General features: G+C 41.0%; 1 protein-coding gene and 1 pseudogene across 3 annotated transcripts in view; one reads left to right on the forward strand and one right to left on the reverse strand.

Annotated features, from left to right (window-relative positions):
• The first annotated feature begins 1,199 nt into the window (after positions 1–1,199).
• The window catches only part of EEA1 (early endosome antigen 1), a 131,335-nt gene continuing 111,268 nt past the window's right edge, over positions 1,200–21,266 (forward strand). For all 3 annotated transcript variants that reach the window (XM_030856399.2, XM_030856401.2, XM_030856403.2), the window contains exon 1: positions 1,200–1,425. In XM_030856399.2, coding sequence (XP_030712259.1) covers positions 1,402–1,425 — 24 coding nt within the window. In that variant the 5' untranslated portion in view covers positions 1,200–1,401. The remainder of the gene's footprint in view (positions 1,426–21,266) is intronic.
• LOC115853030 (large ribosomal subunit protein eL34-like) lies at positions 20,862–21,208 on the reverse strand (annotated as a pseudogene).

Below are 21,266 nucleotides of genomic sequence, written 5' to 3' on the forward strand. Positions count from 1 at the left end.
TATTTACATTTTACAAAACACTTTTACATTAAGTACTTTGAAAATAAGATTTGCTGCATTTTTTTCAGAAGATCTGTGGGGATTTTCTGATAAGCACTCCATTCATTGCTTGATAGACTTCAGATCCCCACCCTCCCCTCCCACCCCCAGCAAGGTTAGTTGCATTATTCTCCTCCTCTCCTTTCCTACTTAAACATTATTAAAGGCTTCTCTTTCCCCCGCTCAGGGTAAAGCTGAACCTCTTAGCTCGTGAATACTGGCAGAATGGTAGGATTCCGCAGCTGTGATTTTTGAGTTTAAATAATAACATCGTGCCTGGAAGTCAGGTCCAAGTCCACTTCCAAGTCCACGTCCTTGTTTTGGCACACTGTTTATCTGTGACCTCATTATTTTTTCTTAATCTATGAAACAGACGCATTAAGGTAGATTCACTTCATACATCTATTGTCAGAAGAGGATTTAAAATTCCCTAGGAGAATGGGCCAAGCGTGGGCTTTAGATGGTGCAACATGTTAGCGACATCAGTCCATTATTGTTGCTATAGTCCAAAGATGACAACCGCAAACTTCTCTTACCAACTCAAATTCCAGTGTCTTCCTACCCTTTCTTCCGATTCTTTACTTTCCCTTTGGCTGATATTAGAAGCAGGAAGGGAGTACGGAAAGGCGCCAGGGGTTGGACCAGGGGAGAAAAAAAGCCCACCAGACCAGTTAATCGTGTCTGCGATTCTCTCCTTTGCTTCCAAGCGCTTCCAGCAGAAATGAGGATCCAGTTCAGGAATGGCCAAGGCCGGGGTCACAGTGACATATTTTACAGAGTAATCTGAGGTGCCGTCGCAGGTACCCGCCCAGAGACCCCTTCTTGCGTCGCGGTCAGGGACCCCCTCCAGGTTCCCCTAGAGAGTACGCTGTCTGCGCGCGGGCGCGTCCTCTGACAGAGCGCAGGCGTGCGCTCGGCGCCCGCGTTGTCCCTCGGCCCGCCGGAAGGAGCGGCGGCGCCAGCGTCCTGCCGCCTGTCCGTCACGCAACCGCCCACGCCGCCGCCGCTTCCGATTGGCCGCAGGGGCGGGCCAGGCCCCTTCCAGCCCCGCCTCCCGCGGATGGACAGGCCGGGAGGGCGGGGCGGTGGCGGGCGGGTCCGCCCAGCTGTCAGTTACGGGGGCGGCCCGGCAGGCGGGCGGGCGGGCGATCGCTGGCTACCTCTTTGCTCGCTCGCGCGCGCTCCCTCTCGCCGCCTGTGGGGAAGTCGGGGCAGCCCGAGCGGCCGCCGCTACAGCCTCGCCCCGACCTCCTCCCAGTCCTTTCCTGGCTCAGTCCCTCCCTCCCGCGTACCCCCGAGTACTGAGTGGCCCCGCAGAAGGTTTGGAGAGTCACCGGGGCGGCGCCGGGTGGTGTTTAAACCATGTTAAGGAGGATTTTGCAGAGGGTAAGAGAGTGAAACCGTCTTTCAGGAGCACGTGAGCGGGAGAGCCGGAGCCCGGGGCCGCGGAAGCCGCCGCCTCGCTGAGTAGCAGAGGCGGCGGCGGCGTGGCCGCCCCCTCTTCAGCGCCGGCCCCTTCCTTTAGGCCCCGCAGCCCAGGCGGCGATTAGGCCTCGGTCGTCTGCTCTGGGGGCGGGCCTCGGGGGGGCAGGGGGCGGGCGGGGCGGCGGCAGGGCAGCAGGCCGGGTACTCCGCGGCCCCCGGCTCACAGGCCCGGGCCCCGCACCCGCGCGGGCTGTCAGTGCGAGCGGGCTGCCGGGCGGGAGGGTGTGGCGCCGGCGCGTTCCTTCCAGATTCTGGAATGGCAGTGAAAATGGAGAGTTAGTGCCCCCGGGTCCGGCCGGCCAGCCGCCCGCCGGGCTGGAGCACGCCGGGTGGGAGACCTCGGGAGGCTAGCTCGGCTCTTCCCCCAGCGCCCCGCCCGGCGTGCCCCGCAACTTTACCCGACACGCACCTGCCTCACGCGGATTCTCATCTGGGCAGCACTGCAGGGTAATGTGGTGAAACCCGGCCTAACGTTGGCCCAGTCGCTGTACCGACACTTAACTGGCTAAAGTCAGCTGCGAAGGAAGCTATTACTCACTGTTGGCAACTCCCCTACCCCACACACCCCCCCATTTAAAAATGCGTTTTCCCCTCCCAGCCCGGTGCCTTTTTGTTTGAGCCATGCAAGTATAGATCCGTTGTCAGCTTAATCCAACGGTACACTCCTTTACTTTCTGCCAGTGCTCTCTCTATGTCAAATCTGGAAAAGCCTGAAGATACAAAGATTAGAGCACTGGAAAGCTGTAGGTGTTTTGTTTAGGAATCAGTTCCTAGAATAACAAAATCTTTTCTATAGGAGTCACTGTTACTCAATTTTTTGTTTTGGTTAGCTTTTTTTTTCCCCCTTAATTTCCTTTTGAGACGGATGGGGTGCAACAAAATGTAAATGACTGAAAAGTTGGTGCCAAACCCATTAGTTGGTTACTGAGAGAGTAGGATAACTAGTTCCAAGGGCAAGAGGAGTTAGTGAACTTGTAGCATGCAGTCAAGGAATGTACCAAAGAGAGTTGAGTCATCCACTGTGTAGAAAGGGAGTGTCCTTGCTCCTGCATAGCTTTGGGAAATGTTCAAGTCATGTGGAACTTGGTCATATATCAGGGGGAGAAGTAGTTAACTTCTGTATCTTCCACCCTGTATTGACATTTGATGATTTTTTGCAATGTTTTGTCAGAGTTTTTTGAAATCTTGATAAGCGCTGATATTGGCAGTAGCGAGGGCATGCCCTTTACTCTGGTCATCAGTTCCTGTGTTCAACATTAAAGACACCTGAGCGTGATTTACTTCCACTACTTAGAGATTTTTTCTCTTGTCAGACCTGACTGATTACCTCATGTCTCAGATTGTGTTTCCGTCGCATAATTCCACAGCTGAAAATTAGTTCACCTGTGGTTTGCTTTATAGTTTATAAATAAAGTGTTTACTGACTTAAGAGTAGCTTCTAGTAGTTGTAGATTAGTTTTCAGAAATATGGACTGCTTTCCAGTACTCTTGGTTTAATGTTGTTAAGCGTTACGATTATATAAAGATCATTTTGAGTGTTGGTGCATACACATCGATGGCTACAGAAGTTTCAGCTGAAACCACAAAATTGGAATTTATTCTGGTTATTGCTGAGGTATGATAAGGAATCATCACACATGAATAAGTCAGTTGACAACTGAGTTTTTTAACCATGGAATTATTGGTATTTGTGACTGGATAATTCTTGGTTGTTGGGGGCTGTCCTTTGCACTGTAGGATATTGAGCAGCATCCCTGGCTTCTACCCACTAGATGTAGTAGCACCCCCAAGTCCCCTCCCCCATCTTGTGACAACCAAAAATATCTGAAGACTTTGCCAAATGTCACCTAGGGGCAAAATTGCCCTGGTTGAGACCACTGTCTTAAATTTATATACTCTTTTATAGGAAAGTTTGAATTGTTTCTCATCGTTAACCACTTAACTTCCTTTTTTTCAATGTCCTTATATTGAGTGTCAGTAAATGCAAAGCATCTGCTAGGGGCTGGGAACCAGTTAAATAAGATATGGGCCCGCCTTTTAGGACTCACAGCTGGTTGGGGAAGTGGACATTTAAAAATAATGGCAGTTCTTTGTAATAGAATGAATAGTGCCTGGGGGCCACTTTGTGGGAGGGTTTTGGGGCAATCAGGAAGAGCTTCTGGGAGTAGGGCATATTTGCAGCTCAGAAGAGTGGAGGGCGGGTTGGGCTGAGGGAACCGCAAATGCCTAGACAAGAAGTCCTAAAATGGGGCAAGTAATATTAAGGGGAATGTGAACATTTAAGTTTAGGGAGTGAAATGATATGCAGGGATTGGTGGGAGGTGAGGCTGCAGAGGTAGCTCAGACCAGATCAGGAGAGGACCTAGAGCCACCTGGGAGGAGTTTGGCTCTTACAGATGGGTCTCTGTTAATGCTCAGCATTTAATAGGGGTATTTGGATAAAGCCTTAAAGAAATCTTGTAATTTGTATTACTAGTATGAACTCCACAGGTGCTATTTACTAACAAGTATGACTTGAATCTTTAAATTATGTAACATGGCAACCATTTTATTTTACTCCACCCTGATAATCTTATTTCTCAGCAGAGGTCATAAGATTAAAACTAAGTTTGCTGATTTAGAGATTTGTTTGAAATGGTCTTCATGCTTTGAAATTAAGTCGCATACCTTTAGCATTCTGTTTTCACATGACCTTTTCATTTTACCTGTTGTAATTTTCTTCTGAATAGCGTCCTTTATTTTTTATATTTTTAAAATAAATTTATTTATCTATTTTTGGCTGTGTTGGGTCTTCATTGCTGCGCATGGGCTTTCTCTCTAGTTGCTGCGAGCGGGGGCTACTCTTCGTTGTGGTGCGGGGGCTTCTCATTGCGGTGGCTTCTCTTTGTTGCGGAGCACGGGCTCTAGGTGCTTGGGCTTCAGTAGTTGTGGCGTACGGGCTTAGTTGCTCCGCGGCATGTGGGGTCTTCCTGGACCAGGGCTTGAACCTCTGTCCCCTGCATTGGCAGTCGGATTCTTAACCACTGTGCCACCAGGGAAGTCCCTGAATAATGTCCTGTAAGTAGCATTTTTGAAAGAAGAAACAGACAATGTGCTTATAATCAATTGTAACTCAGCATCTTTGAACATCACCGATAAGGTCCTAGGGTACTTTATAGAAAATTTAGTTTCTGGTTCTTTTTCTTTTTTCCATTAGCAACTAAAAGGTGTTTCTTTGAGGCTTATAAGAATCTGAAAAAAAAAATTGGGGTAGCTCCAATATGTATGTATTGATTATTTTACTTAATAGACTTTGAAGAGAAATGGGGATTTAAAGTGCTTCATGGCTAGAAAGACATCAGCATTTAGTACTTTAGGCAGTTTATAAACTTCTTTGCTATTTCTAATATCCTTAAGTGTATTAGATTTCCTTTTATTGGTATATATCAATAAGATTGCTAAAGAAAAAAATGGGTTTAATTCTAGAATTGTGGAAATAGAAGGCTTCTTTTATGGGTAACGAGTCTCTCTGATTTTAAAAATGAGGAAGTAGGAAGTGAGAGATTGAGTGATTTATCTAAGGCAACACAGTTAGATGTCAAAGCTGAGACTAGAGCCAAGTTTTCCCAACTCAATCCATTTCCTTTTTTTAGCACCTTGTTGCCCTTTCCTCCACCACTCAACTCATATGGTTAGCACTATGCCAGTCATTGTGGAAGATACGGGAAAAATACGAGATCTGACCTCTCTCTCAGGGAACTTACATGATTAAGTGCCAAAGTAAATTATATAGACAGTGAAGGCTGTAGTAATACAGAGGAGGACCAGTCAGACAGAATGAACCTGTTAGAGTGAAGTGTCTCCTTGGAGAAAATGGGCAAGAGATGGGGTTTTGAAAAGGTGATTAGGAGAGGAAGAGAGTTACTTTTATTCTTGGAAGGAGTTACAGTATAAACAAAGACTCAGAGGTGGGAATGATTTCATTCTTCCTGCCCTCCCTCCTGCCTTTGCTTGCATATTGCCTTTCAATAAACAAATGTTTATAACACTGGATATGTGCTAGATACTGGAGGTACAACAGTGAGTAAAACTGATCCTTACCCTTGAGTAGCTTAAAACCAAGTGACTTAGAGAGAGAGCTCTGTTTAGAGCAGAAAGAAATTGAGAGAGAAACTTATAGATAGTGTGACACCTCATTGTGGAGATTCTTGATCATCTAGCTCTAGTCCAATGCAAATAGGAATCACATATGTAATTTAAAGCTTCTAGTAGCCACATTTTAAAAAAGTGAAAAGAGGTGAAATTACTTTTTTTTTTTAAATTACTTTTTAAAATATATTTCCTTTGACCCAATCTATCTAAAATATTTGAACATATAGTCAATAGAAAAATTATTGAGATATCTTAAATATTATTGATGAGTTTTTTTTTATAGTAAGTTTTTGAAATCTGGTGTATATTTTGCACTAACAGCACATCTGACTTTGTTATTTTTTAAAAAAATTATTTATTTATTTATTTATTGGCTGCATCGGGTGTTAGTTGCGGCACATGGGATCTTTTGTTGCTGTGCGTGGGCTCTTTGTTGCAGTGTGTGTGCTTCTCTCTAGTTGTGGCGCGCAGGCTTATTAGTCGTGGTGCGCGGGCTTAGTTGCCCCGCGGTATGTGGGATCCCAATTCCCTGACCAGGGATCTGCCCAGCGTCCCCTGCATTACAAGACGGATTCTTAACCCCTGGACCATCAGGGAAGTCCCAGCACATCTGACTTTGGACAGGCCATATTTTAACTGTTCAACAGCCTCATATAGTTGGTGGCTACTGTATTGCAGGGCTAGTTGAATACATATATAATTTTTAATTTTTTTGGAACCAATTTCAAGCTTACAAAAAGTTACAAGAATAAAATAATACAAGAAACAGCTGTATACTCTTTATCTAAATTTACTTATTAACATTTTATCCTATTTGCTTTATCATTTAAACACTTTGTTCTCCTATCCTTTTTCTTTTCTCTCTCTGTATGTGTGTACTTTTTCTTTATTTTTCCTGAATCACTTGAGGATCAGTTATAGTTCTTCACCTGTGAATGCTTCAATGAAGAATAGGGATATTCTTTTACATAACTGCAGTATAGTTGTCAACTTCATAAATTTACATTGATTCCATTTACTATTCATAATTCCATTTTTTTTCAGTTGACCTGGTAATGTCCTTTGTAGCATTTACCCCTCACCAGTATAGGGTCAGTTAGGGTTAGGTATTATATGTAGTTGACATGTTGCTTTAGCTTCTTTTAATATGGAACATTTCCATAGCATTTCTTTGTAATTTATGACATTTTTGAAGAATACAGATCGCCTCCTGCTTTTTTTTTTCCTTACAATGTTCCTCATGTTGTGTTGTTTGACGTTTCATTGTGAGTAGATTGAGATTGTGCATTCTTGGCTGAAATGTGGCCTAGAATTTGTTGTGTCCATCTCTGGTTATTACATCTGGAGGCCCATGTCTTTTTGTCCTTCATAGGTGATGTTAATTTTGATTACCTTGTCAAAGTTCAAGGTGTAGCCCAATTTTTTGACCTTATCATAATGATTATTTTTTCTTCCTTTGCAATAAATAGGCAGATACTTATAAGACTATGCAAATATCCTGTTCTTTATCAAGAATTTCTCCTGTATTTACCATTGTTGATTCTTGCTTAATCTAGTCTTCACCATAATGACTGCAAGATGATGATTTTCCTACTCTAGAACTCCTGCACCTTTACCAATTGGTTCTTGGATTTCCCCTCCCTCCCTTGCCTCACATCTCTCCCTCCCCCCTCCCCCCCCCGCTGCCCCCCACCCTTACCTACCTTCCTTCCTTTCCTGTTGGTATGGACTCGTAAGTTCATTTTTATAAAAATGGCCTATAACTCATCACTGTACTTAATTATTTTGGTGTTCAAATTGTCCCAGATTTGAACAGTGGGAGTCCCTTCAGGTGGCTCCAGTGTCCTTTTGTCATGCCCCTATCATTTTTTTGAACTCTTCCTTACTTTCTGGCGTAGTAAGGTATTCCAACCTTATCCTTTACCTACCCTTTCCCAGCGCTGAAACTAGCCATTTCTCTGAGGAGCCCTGTTTCTTTTAGGGGGGAATGGTATTAGAGACCAAGGTCTGGGGTAGTTTTCCTTCTTATTTATTTCTTTCAATAGACAAATCTGACATTTTGAATTTTATTCTATAGGCGTTAGGAAATTAATAGGATTTTATTAAGCAGTGAAATATATTTGGTATGTAGGGGAGGAAAATTCTCCTCTACCCTCTTTGGGTCTCTGGCTGGGCCTAAGAATTAGACTGTCTAGGACAGATTAACAGCAGAGAAGCATACAAATTTTATTAAATTTTTACATGTACATGGGAGCCTTCACAAGAGAATGAAGACGTGAAGGGACCAGAGCAGGAAGTGTTTACAACTTTTAGACAGAGAAAAAAGATTTGTGAAGAATTGACAAGACAAAGGGGTTTGGGCTGAGGTAGTAAATGATGAAGAAGTAACGCGGAAGATAAGGGTTAGTTTAACAAGATTTGTTTGTACGGATTTCTCAGCCCTAAATTCTCTGGCTGTAGTGATGAGGACGTCTTCTTTACTCCTGGTATAGTGAGGGTCCCTTTCACACGGGAGTTTTATCTCCTGCTTTCAGAAAGTAAAAGAAGGGTCAGATGTCCTTTTTTTTTTTTTTGGCTGTGTTGGGTCTTCGTTGCTGCCTGCGGGCTTTCTGTAGTTGCAGCCAGTGGGGGCTACTCTTCTTCGTTGCGGTGCGCGGACTTCTCATTGCGTTGGCTTGTTGTGGAGCAGGGACTCTAGGTGCTCGGGCTTTAGTAGTTCTGGCACGCAGGCTCAGTAGTTGTGGCTCGCAGGCTTAGTTGCTCTGCGGCATGTGGGATCTTCCCAGACCAGGGCTCGAACCCGAGTCCCCTGCATTGGCAGGCAGATTCGTAACCACTGCATCACCAGGGAAGTCCCCAGAATGTTCTTCTTGTACCTGCTGTTTCTTAAATGCCTTTAATTAAAAATAATCAATATGCCAAAGTGACATATTTTGGTGTGACGTTCTGGTTTCCTTTAGGCACATAGTAGGAGTTAATATTTTTTGAACGAGTAAAGGAATGTTTTAGGAAGATTAATTTGTCAGTGTTGCATGAGATGTATAAAACCATAGGAGAATAAAGGCAGAGATCAGATGAGATTTATTTTAATATTTTTGGCACTAAGTAATTATGATTTGCATTATGATGATGGCAACATGAGCAGAAAAAAGTGATGAATAGGGAAGGCCTTTTGGACATATCTACTTCTCAAACATCTATTATGGGTCTACTATATGCTGAAGCTGCATTGATGAGTAAAATAGACATGAATCCCTGTGGAGCTGAGTATCCAGGGGAGGACAGAGCAACTGTTGAAAGGATCACATAAGTATATGGTCACATCCTTGGGTGAATGTTAGGAAGGAAAGCACAGGGAGCCCCAAGAGCGTACAGCAAGAGGGCCCTGATCTAAACTAAGATGTTAGGGAAGGCGTCCCAGATTATTTACACATTTAAGTTTGATGAAATTATTACTCATTTATTGAAGCGAATTTTAAGAAGTGGAATTTTTTCTTACTGTGTAGATTTATTTTTAGTGTGTTAAGAATAAAAAAGAGATTAAGATATAAAAGAACCAAGGCTAGAACTGTATCCTTATACTGGTGTCTTTTGCTTGAGCTAAAGACATAGTATTGAGTTGGCCAAAAAGTGCCTTCGGTTTTTAAGTAAAAATAAAAGACACGTTTTTCATTTTCACCAAGAACTTTATTGAATAACATATTCACCCTTTTGTTCCACTACTTCCTGCCATTTTTCAGGCAACTTCATAATTCCATCTTCCCAAAACTTTTTATCTTTTTGAGCAAAGAACTGTTCCAGGTATCTTTTACAGTCTTCCACGGAATTGAAATTTTTTCCATTAAGAGAATTTTGTAAAGACCTAAATGGAAATCCAAAGGTGCAATGTCTGGTGAACACGGCGGATGAATCAGAACTTCCCAGCCAAGCTGTAACAGTGTTTGCCTGGTCATCAAAGAAACAGGTGGTCTTGCGTTATCCTGATGGAATATTATGCGTTTTCTGTTGACTAATTCTGGACGCTTTTTGTCGAGTGCTGCTTTCAGTTGGTCTAATTAGGAGCAGTACATGTTGGAATTAATTGTTTGGTTTTCTGGAAGGAGCTCATAATAGAGGACTCCCTTCCAATCCCACCATATACACAACATCACCTTCTTTGGATGAAGACTGGCCTTTGGTGTGGTTGGTGGTGTTGCATTTCTCTTCCCCACGATCTCTTCCGTTGCACATTATTGTACGGTATCCACTTTTCATCGCCCATCACAATTTGTTTTAAAAAACGGAACATTTTCATTACATTTAAGTAGAGAATGGCTTGTGGAAATACTGTCAAGAAGGTTTTTTCCCCTTAACTTATGTGAACCCAAACATCAAAGCGATTAACATAACCAAGCTGGTGCAAATGATATTCAACGCTTGGTTTGGATATTTTGAGTACGTCTTTTGAGTATGTCGGCTATCTCCCGCATGGTATAATGTTGATTGTTCTCAGTTAATTTCTCTATTTGATTGCTATCGAATCGCTTCAACTGGTGTACCTGACCCTGAGCATCGTCCAGTGAGAAATCTCCAGCACAAAACTTTGCAAACCACTTTTGACATGTTCAGTCAGTCACAGTACCTTCTCCATACACTGCACAAATCTTTCTTTTTGCATTTCGGTTGCGTTTTTACCTTTCTTGAAATAATAAAGCATAATATGCCGAAATGTTGCTTTTTTTCCTTCCATCTTCAACATTAAAGTGGCTACACAAAAATTCACTGATTTTGGTTTTTTTTTGTTTTTTTTTTGCGTTACTCGGGCCTCTCACTATTGTGGCCTCTCCCGTTGTGGAGCACAGGCTCCGGACGCGCAGGCTCCACGGCACGTGGGATCCTCCCGGACTGGGGCACGAACTCGTGTCCCCTGCATCGGCAGGCAGACTCTCAACCACTGTGCCACCAGGGAAGCCCAAATTCACTGATTTTGATAAGTTTTTTTTAAATGCATGCTGATATGACGGCTGTCACATACAGTCTAACAAAATTGTTCTGAATGAAGTTAAAGATGACTGAGTGCCACTAGAGCCATCTTATGGAAAAAACCGAATGAACCGTTTGGCCAACCCAGTATAATTATTGGTAAAAAACCTGAACTCTGAAAAAAACAACGAACAAAAAAGAACCTGAACTCTGGAGCCAGACTGCCTGGGGTGGCATCTGCACCCTATTTACTAGCTGGGTAGCTTTGAGCAAGTAACTTGACTTCTCTGTGGCTCATTAAAATAGTCATAATAATAGTACCTTTCTCATAGAGTTGTTGTGAGGATTAAATGAATTAATACATGTGAAGGTTTTACAGCTGTATCTGACACACAGTAAACTCTATAAATGTTATTTGCTGCTAATGTTGGTTTTTTGTTATTACATACTTCAGATTTCTTCAAGGAATGCTTTTCTTATCACTCCCTTGTTATCTTTTTTTTTTTAACTTCGTGTATGTGTGTGTGTGTGTGTGTGTGTGTGTGTGTGTGTAGAAAGTCATTTGTCATACTGTTGAACATTCTGTGCTCATTACTGTGCTGGGCTGGCAGAGATTTAATGGGGGAGACAGATACTTAAATAATTACAAAGCAGTGTGATGTGTCAATAGATATACAGAGGAAGAATGTGAGCGCAAAAGAAAAAGTAACTAATTCTGTGGTGAAAGGAGGAGGGAGAGAGACGGAATGGAGATTGTTAAAGGCCTTACAGAAGCTGAACAGACTCAGGCAAGGAGGAACAAGGGAGAGAAGGCATTTTTACAGACAGTGACCAGGCAAATGCAAAAACCTGAAGCAGCCTAGCACAGCATAGGGGAATTGTGAATATTTTCGCATGTGGATGGGGATAGTTATGAGATGAGACTGGAAAGGATTTTGGACTTTATACAGTAAACAATATGGAGCCACGGAAGGTTTTTAAATAATCAAATTTGTAATAAGGAAAACCCTCCAAAAATATTTTCCCCTTATAATCCTTATAAAGAGTGTATCAGGTGAATCAGTCTTCTGTCTAAAATCTGTTGGTGACAACTCAGCGCCCATAGGAGATGTCCAGACTCTTTACCTTGGCATGCAAGGCCGATACTGCTCTGGTTCCTTGGGAAAAAAGATTCCATTTCAGGCTCATCTCCACGTACCTCTGTACATTCACTGACCTTGCCATCCTCACTAACTGTGTTTCCCACAACTTCCCCTGATCTCTCATCCCTTCACATCTCCATAGAAGCTCTTTATTCTGCTGTGAGTGCCCTACCATTACTTGTCCACACTGCTCAGTTTAGGGGATACTAAGAGTTAGTTGCTTGCTATTTTTTCTTTCTCCCAAAGCACCCCATACTAATTAAGAGAATGGGCTTTTGGAATTAGACCGTCATTTAAGCCCTGGCCTCCTCTATTCATGAGCGTGAGATCTTTTGCAAAATTTCAAGCTCTTTGAGACCCAGCTGTTTTATCTGTAAATTGAGCATAATATGTACTTTACAGTATTGTAGAAGGATTAAATGAAATAATGTTCATGAAGACTCACCACAGTATCAGCATTCAATAAACACTTAGTGTGTAGTAGCTCAGTATACTAAAACACTTAGTATATAGATCTCTGCAAAACTTATTCCACTGTTTTTGTGATACTTGACTTCTCCACTGCTAGACTGAGCTCCCTTAGGGTGGGGATTTTGTTTTTCTTCCTTAGTGTGTCGGACCTACATTAATGTTTGATACTTGGTGTATTTTCAGTAATACATGTTGACTTGGTAGCTGTGTAGAGAGGATGGCTCCATAAAGGGAGAGACCAGCTAGAAAGTAATAATGTTTTAGTTCCTAAAATTGTTGCACATTAGAATCATTTGGAATCCTTAAAAAAAAAGAAAAAAAAATTCCCAAGTCCCTCCATTGAATCAGAATTTCTGCATCTCTTGTTGTTAATCCAGGGGATGATGAAAGCTTGAATCAGACAATGGCTTTGGGGCTAGAGAAAAAACAGATTTTCAAGAAAGTTAGGAGAATTAATAGGACTTAGTGACTTGTGAGTAGTCTGGGTGGAAGGAACTAAGGTAAAGAATAGAGGAGGAGGAAGAACAGGTTTGGTGAGGAAGACAAGTGTGAACTAGAGGTATGGACATCCCAACAGAGATGTTCACTAGGCAGGTGGAAATATGTAGGTCCAGCACTCAGGAGACAAGTGGAGGCAAGTATTAGACATGTGTGAATGTTGGAGAGACGTCAATTCAAATAAGGACTGAGAAGTATCCACTGAATGGAACAGTTAGGTCATACCTAGTTCAGTTTCAGGAGAGTCATGGGGAGGAATGATTGGCTGGGAAGTAAGGGTGTAGAAACAGGGAGTGCAGACTATTCTTCCAAGATATATGGAGGAGAGGAAACAGTAATTAAATATTAAATGCATGAATGTAATCTGTCATCCTTGGACAATATTCTAATGAGTGCTTTTTATTTTCAAGGATTATAAACTTCCCCAAATCAGTCTAAATTGAAAGGATTTATTGTAAGGTTTCAAAGTGATCTAAGAATAAGAATTGCTGTACAGTTGGGTCTCTAGACAGTAGGACCTAGAAAGGTGTCGGGGCAGAGGCAGTTCTCCCCTCTGTCTCACACAATCTCCTGGACCACTGGCATTTTGCCTCTGCATCTCTGTGTCCATCCTCCTTGCTACTCCTTGCTTAGTATGCTCAAGACCTCAGATGGCCATCTGACCACATGATTCTACTTGCTTTTCACCTTACCTTTGCATAGCCAACTGGCCAAATGTTGCATAGCCAACTGGCTCAATTTACAAACCCCAACGAGAAGAATCAAAAATGTCCTCCTCATCTTTTCTTGTTGGGTCATGCGTAGGTCTCTGGCTGGCCAGTAATGGAGTTAACTTCCTCTGGGTCAGGTGTCTGCTGCTGGTTTAGTCAGCTGAGGTTGAGAGTGGAGTGAGGTCATTTGATTCATAGGATTCCTCCTTTTAGGAATTGTGATACCATGAAACACATCTTTTACAGATCATTCTAGAAATAAGCTTTACGGTAGCTCTGAAATAGTGATTATAGTTCTGGTTAGGTTCATTTGGTGCCAGCTAATTTTCTTACCCTCTATTCTAGTTTTTTCCTTCATAGCTTCTGCATTCTCAAGAGTCAGTGGTGTTTTGAAACTTTGGCTGGGTTATAACTTTGATTTACTTAAGTCCCTCCTGTACTCTTATTTACCTCATGACTTTGATGTGTATCTGTTTAGTGCCAGTTTGTGTGGCTAATTTTTTTTTTAATATTTATTTATTTATTTGGCTGCACTGGGTCTTAGTTGCAGCACGTGAGATCTTCGTTGCCACGTGCAAGATCTTTGTTGCGGCTCATGGGATCTTCGTTGTGGCATGTGGGACCTTTTTAGTTGTGGCATTTGGGCTCGTTGTTGAGGCACGTGGGATCTAGTTCTCTGACCAGGGATCGAACCTGGGCCCCTGCATTGGGAGCGTGGAGTCTTAACCACTGGACCACCAGGGAAGTCTCTGTGTGACTAGTCATTTCTCTTCATAGTTTGCAGTTTAAAGGCCTAAGCATGGAGCTCAGCAGTAGTTCATTGTTCACACTGGGGTTTGTTTGCGTGTGTGTGTGTTTTGCCACTGAACCATTTTATTGGTTGCTAGCTAGCTTGTAAATGGCTGCTTTTGGGTCCAGGTGATCACATTTGGTCGATTGGCAGTAGACGTGGGGTCATATACCCTGGCTGTCTTGGACTATGTTCTCAATATGGGCTGCGGTAGGATAACTTACTTTGGGATAGATCCATGGCCATTGCTTACACTGTGATTGGTTGACATATTGAACATGAATAACTTAGTTGCATAGACATCTGTTTAAGTATTGCATGGGTCATAGCAGCAGATGGAATTTAATAAAAACCACATCCTTTCCCTCGTTTCAATGTTTAATATTAGACTATGGTTAAGTTTTACATAAGTATGCTAATATGTTTTTCTAGCGTCTCAGTGATACTTTATTGCGACTTTATTAGCTAAATAATATTTGGAAAGTGTTTTAAGAATTCCTGACTTTGTGTAGTGCTATGCCAAAACACACTCTGTTGTGGGGGATTGATTAAGAGGTAATTGTATTGAATTGGACCTCTGATAAGGAAGTATGGGTTTATTTTGTTCTATAAGACATTAATTTTTGTGATGAAACCTTGTTATATCTGTTTGCAACTTCCAAATATTCAAAGCAATGATTTAGTTTTAAAATAGAATATTTAGAAATAATAAAAGAATATATTTCTGGTTATAAAAATAAATCATGTACATCATGGAAGTCTGAAAAGTTCAGGAAAGGAAAATTGAGAAGAAGCATAGGGCTTGTAGCATAGTGGATGTTTTAACTTTGAGAGCATTTTGTTTAAGTCAGGTGGAATCTCCAGCTCTGTGCATTATTACATTTGTAATCTTAGCTAGCAACTTACTTAGTTTCTTTAACCTTATTTTTCCCCCTTGGTTAAATGGGAACAATTCCTTTAATTTTATCCAAAGGATTGTTGTGATGATTAAATGATATAATGTGAATAAAGATCTTGATGTTGTGCCTGTCACAGAGGTTGTAAGTTAGCTATTATTATTATTAATAGAAAGATATAATATTTCATTTAGCACACTACCAATTGACATTTCTTTAACTAGTGTAAAACTCAAGTTTCTTATGTGCCTGATTTTGAAAGTACAAATGATCTAGGAGAAGTTGATATTCTGAGCTTTACAATAAGATTCATGTCTCTGGGTTATTTTGATTTTGTTAAGTTTTTGAATGTAAAGACATCACATCAAGTAGAGAAATCACTGAATTTGGAATCAAAAGACTTGAGTCCACGTTCTAAATTCTGCTATCAGTGTGATCTTAGGCAAATCATGAGCTTCTCCTGGCTTCACTTTCCTTATCTGTTCAATGAGGGCACCACCTAGGTGATTTTTGAAGTGCTTTTCAGGGTAAAAGTATTAGTTGAAAATCACGGAAGTACCAGGATTTTGAGTCTGCAGACCATTTGCAACCCCAAAGTAGCATTTTAAGTGTTACATAACAAATCCTGGTACCTTTTACCCTGTTTCCTAGCCTCTTTGCTGAGAAAAAACACTGTCTTCAGGAAGCAAGGATTCAGTGATAAAATCCCATAGCTCATGTAACATGACTATCACAGCACCTGCTACATAGTAGGCTCCAGAAGAGAGTAGGTCTCCTTTTCTGTTGAGTTCCCTCTGCCACTCCCTTTCCCCAGTGTATAGCCCTTTATGCGTGTCTCAAATGCAAGTAAGGTACATTCATTTTAGTGGATGCTTTGGTGTGGGCCATAGATTCCCCTTCAGGATAGAGACACATTCTCGTAGTTGCTTGGGATCATGGCTGCCTCACCCAAGTTTATGTCCCCTTCCTGGAAGCCGCCTGCATTTCATTCCTGGTTAATGGTGGGGGATGAAAAGAATCATCCTCTTGCCTTGATTAGAGACTAACATGAAGGGTCATTCTCGCTTCAGGACTCTTAGTAGGCTTAGCTGAGGCTGCTCTTGCAACTGTTATTGATCAGTACTGTTCAGCTTCTCCCTTGGCCCAGTCATGCTGCCTCTGTGCCTACACAGGTGTTCTTGAGAGCACTCCCCAGTAAACCTGCTTGCAGATATCAATCTCAGACTCTGTTTCCTTGGGAACCTGAATTACGAGTCATCTGCTATTTGGATAGTCTTTCTCAGGGATTTTTGCATCGTAAAAGATGATAATATTCAGGATGGATTTTAATTTTATAAATATTGTGTTCCACTTCTTTGAAACTGACATTCTACATATTTTTTAACAGGAATCCATAGCCAGTAGATTAGGATTTTTGTTAGATTCTGAAGTTTTTACATAGTAGGTCTTCAAGAACATTTTGGGATTTTGAGTATGGCCCACAGATTCTCTGTTTAGGAAATTTTATTATTAGCACCTTTCCCAGCTCAAGTGATTTTAAGACTTAAAAAATGAAAAGTGCCGTGTGAGGGACGGGAGCAGGAGTGTGGGCCATCCTCCCTCGGGGTGGGGTGTAGTTGTCGTTTCCACACACCCCCCCCCACACACTCTGAGACAGGTAGGAGGGCTGTGTTGAGCCTTGAAGCCTAGGGTGTGGGCCCAGGTGGAGCCGCTGCAGGTGCAGATCTTGGAGATAGTAGCAAATATTCAGATGAGAACTTTGAAGGCCAAAGTAGAGAAGGGTTGCATGGGAACAGCAGTTGAACATAGGTCAGTCGGTCCTGAGAGATGGGCAAGCACCTTTATTTTTTTAAAAAAACTTTTAATTTTATATTGGAGTATAGCCGATTAACAATGTTGTGATAGTTTCAGGTGCACAGCAAAGTGAGTCAGCCTTTCATATACATGTATCCATTCTCCCCCAGGTTCTGAATTCTTATTTTGATATATTTTTGTGTCTGTCTCTCCATATTTATTGAATCAAGACACCTGATAGCCTAAACTTGCTTAAAATATGTGAATCAATTTTAATTACATGTTAGATATTTAAAAAGTGTTAGATATTAAAGTCTTTTATTCTTTCACTTAATATTGAGTTAATTGTATGATGTCTATAAACCCAATTTAGTTGCTAGTAACTTATCTATAATTAGTTTTGATTGTCTCAGTCTCTTATTGACTAGGCTGCCTTTTTTTCTGACTTCACTGCTTTCATATACCTATTAATAACCACTAACTAAATTTTAGAGTTTTGAAAGTATGCATAAGAAAGCTAAGCATATATAAAAATTGGAAATATATTTGACTTTGTTTCTATGGGCATGCTTTTAAGTTAGCCAGTTTAAGGCCCACATGAATCATGGAATGAGAATTTTGGAGCTAGAAAGACCCATGATCTTGTCATGTCCCTGTAGTTTGTCATTGAAGAAGTTGAGATTAGAGAAATTAAGTGTCTTGATGGGTATCAGAGAGATGGCCAAGAAATATTTGAGACAGTAGAGAGGATATTGAATTAGGACTTGGAAACCTAAGTTTTAATTGCAACTCTATCGTTAGATAGCATGATGTCAGGTAAGCCAGTTGTACTTTCTAGGGCTTCGTTTCCTCATCTATGGAGTGTTACAGTTGGAACATGATTTCTGAGATGTTTTCCAGCTTTTAAATTTTGATTCTAGGTCTTTTTTTTATGAGTGCACTTAGTAATAATGTAAGTATCTACTACATATAGTATATCTAACAAATGCCAGGCACCGATTTAAACGTTGTATGCATACTATTTCATTTAATCCTCCCAACAGTTCTTTGAGGCTGACATTAGTTCCACTTTACAAATGGGAATTTGGGGCTTACAGAGGTTAAGTACTTTTACAAAGCTTCTAAGTGGGTAAACTGGAAGCTGAATGCAGGTCTGTGTGACTCCAACTACTGTTTTATGAATCAGTATTCCTAGATTTAGATGTACTTTTGTTTTGGGGACGCTTGACATGCCCTGCTGAAAACAAGAGCCAATTGCATTTAGATAAGTATATGCTTCTCACCCCCCTTCTCTGGCATACTGTATTGTATGTATTGTAGTCTATGTCACTAGGTTAGGCAGGGAAGACTTAGGATGCGGAAGTATATTGTGTGCTGGCACTTGAGAAATTTTGGAGTAGGCTGGAATCAGGTGCAACGGGGGAATATAGCCTCTTAGAGACACCTTAGAAAGACGAATAGGAATTGCACTCAATTCACCATTAGTAATTTAACAACAGGGGTGACTATTTGATGCTTATTAAAGTTGTAGATGGCTCTAGGTTAGGCGGAACTGCTCACATTTAAAAAAATAGGAATTATTTTCAGTTGAAAGCTGATGTAAATGAATTAGTGTTAAATGTGGTATATTTGTAAAGAAGCTTACTATTGTACATGGTTTTATGATGGATACAAAAGCATCTGTGGAGTTACATGGTGGGTCAAGGTCGTACTGCAACAGTCTGAGTAAGTCTTCTACATCAGGATTTGATATAGATTGGGATATATTCGGTTTTAAGAAGAAGGTGGAGAAATGAGAAGGAACTCAGAGGACAAAAAAAAAAAAGTAATTACCAAAAATGAGTTGTAAACAAGTTTAAAGTTGTTAGATTTGTAATGGAGATTAGAACAAAGAGTATTAGTGACCATTCTCAAGGTTGAAGATTGAGAGCAAGCAGGAAAGGACTTAAGAGACAAATTTTATATGAAGTTTGAGGCTGACAGGAGTTAAGGATTAGGAGTATAGAAGATATAAAGTGAAAAGTACAAGGTCCTTCCCAGTAATCAGTGCTAATAGTTTCTTGTGTATTTTTCCACAAAGTTTTAATGCATATATCCATTAACATTATACTATATGAATTTGATTTTTTTCACTTAATATAGTTTGGAGAGCTTTCAGTATCAGCACTTTCAGAACTGCCTCTTATTATTTGTTTATTTTTAATAACTACATTATATTTTATTATATGGATTATTAAAATTTAATCATTTCTCTATTGAAGGACATTTAGTTTGTTTCCAGTTTTGCTAATAAATAACACTGCAGTGAGCATGCTTGCTATACATACATAGGTGGTCCTTTAATGAATTTGTCCACTGGGTAATTTCCTAGCAGTGAGTGAGAGAGTATGCATATTTTTTGTATTTAGTTACACTCCCATAAACAATGTTTGAGAGTGTTGGTTTTGCAATACTCTTTCCACCAATGAGTATTGTCAAAGAAAAAAAATTTTTTGTGGGCTTCCCTGGTGGCACAGTGGTTGAGAGTCCGCCTGCCGATGCAGGGGACACGGGTTCGTGCCCCGGTCCGGGAAGATCCCACATGCCGCGGAGCAGCTGGGCCCGTGAGCCATGGCCGCTGAGCCTGTGCGTCCGGAGCCTGTGCTCCGCAACGGGAGAGGCCACAGCAGCGAGAGGCCCGCGTACCGCAAAAAAAACCCAAAAAACAGTTTTTTGATTTTACTCATATACCCTGAAAACCAGATTGGCAGTTTAGTCTTCTAGTCTCTTGTTTAACTTAGAAAGTTAAAAAAGAAACAATGGAAAATAGAATAATGTAAATCTTGGAGTAGTTACATTAATTCTTTTTAATGTAATGAGAAGTATTGTGTGTTAGTTAAACTCAGGGGGTATTTTTATTGTGTCCTTACTAGGAAATTTGATGAATACCTCATTCTTTATAATAAGGCTCCCATCCTCAGAAAGGTTCCTTTTCTCTCTTGTGGAGAAGATATGACATTATATTTACTGTATCTAATTGTGTCTATTGCTGCATAATAAACCATCCCCAAACTTTGGCTTTGGCTTTGGCTTAAAACCACCATCATTTTATTTGCTCTAGATTCTCTAGATCAACAGTTTTGGCTAGGCTAATCTGAATGGTTCTTCTGCTGGTCTCTCTTGGAGTTACTAATACAGCTGGAGTTATCTGTTGGTTTGATTGGGGTGATAGTCTAACAGCCTCTCTCATATTGTTGATAATATTCCTTGGGTCACGTGTGTCCAAGGTTAGCCTGGGCTTGTGTGGTGACAGAAGAGTTTCCAGCAATGAGGGAGCATATCCCATTGTGCACTCTACTTGTATGTTATTTGCTACTCTGCCATCAGCCAAGGCAAGTCTCATTGCCAGAGCCCATGTGGGAGAGGATTACACAGGAGAATTGCAAGGGCATTAAAACATAGGTGTGATTCATTGAGAGTCATTACTGTAACAATCTACCACCACTTTCTTCTTCCTTGTATTGGTAAGTGTTACAAGAGAAGTATAAATAAGAGATATAACAGTTTAAAGTAGAGAAAGATTTCTTGTCTAAGGAAAGGTTTTATTGATGTCACTTAAGTTAGAAAGACTGATTCCATCAACAGTTGCAGACTGTTGATTTTCCAGATTTTTAATTTCTTCTACATATATTAACTGACATTTTTCTGTAAAGAACTTTTCAGTTTAAACCAGGGCGATTTGGTTGCCATGAATTTCAGAGTATACTGGATGGTCAGGATAAATGCTTAATTCTTTTTCTTTAATTATGAATTTTCAGAATAAGAATCGATACACTACTCTAGTAGTGATCAATGAGGCTTGCTTATTTGTCTTTTGACTTTCTCTTTCCTTGAGGAAAGAGAACTCATGGATTTTTTTTTTTTGCCTTCTAATTTTTTAATTACTCAGAAAAACTTCATTTTTTTATTTAGCTTTCTGACTCTGTGCTTGTGCTTTCAACACTTTCACAACGATTTTATGTTCCTCAGTAAGGAAAGCGTGCTTGTTCCTGTCACGGACACATTTAAAACACACATGGAACCACCATAGGCCTGGCTGATAAGTTTTTTCGTTTTAGACAACCTTGTAAGAGCTTTAGGTCTCACAGCACAAACTCCTCAAAGTTGGCCTGGGCACACGCCACATGTGGATTTTGGTGCTTTGCCAACCTTCTTGGTATAAAGGTAAACACCAGGGGTTTGGGACAGCCTGGTTTTGTTAGAGGCTGTTTTGTAGGATAGCCTACGATGGTGTCTCAAACACTGGACCATCCTGAATGCCTCTAGGTACCATCCCCGGAAGAGGAAGAAGCACTCATGGATTTTTAAA

Source organism: Globicephala melas, chromosome 10 (assembly GCF_963455315.2).
Source record: "Globicephala melas chromosome 10, mGloMel1.2, whole genome shotgun sequence".
NCBI lineage: Eukaryota > Metazoa > Chordata > Mammalia > Artiodactyla > Delphinidae > Globicephala > Globicephala melas.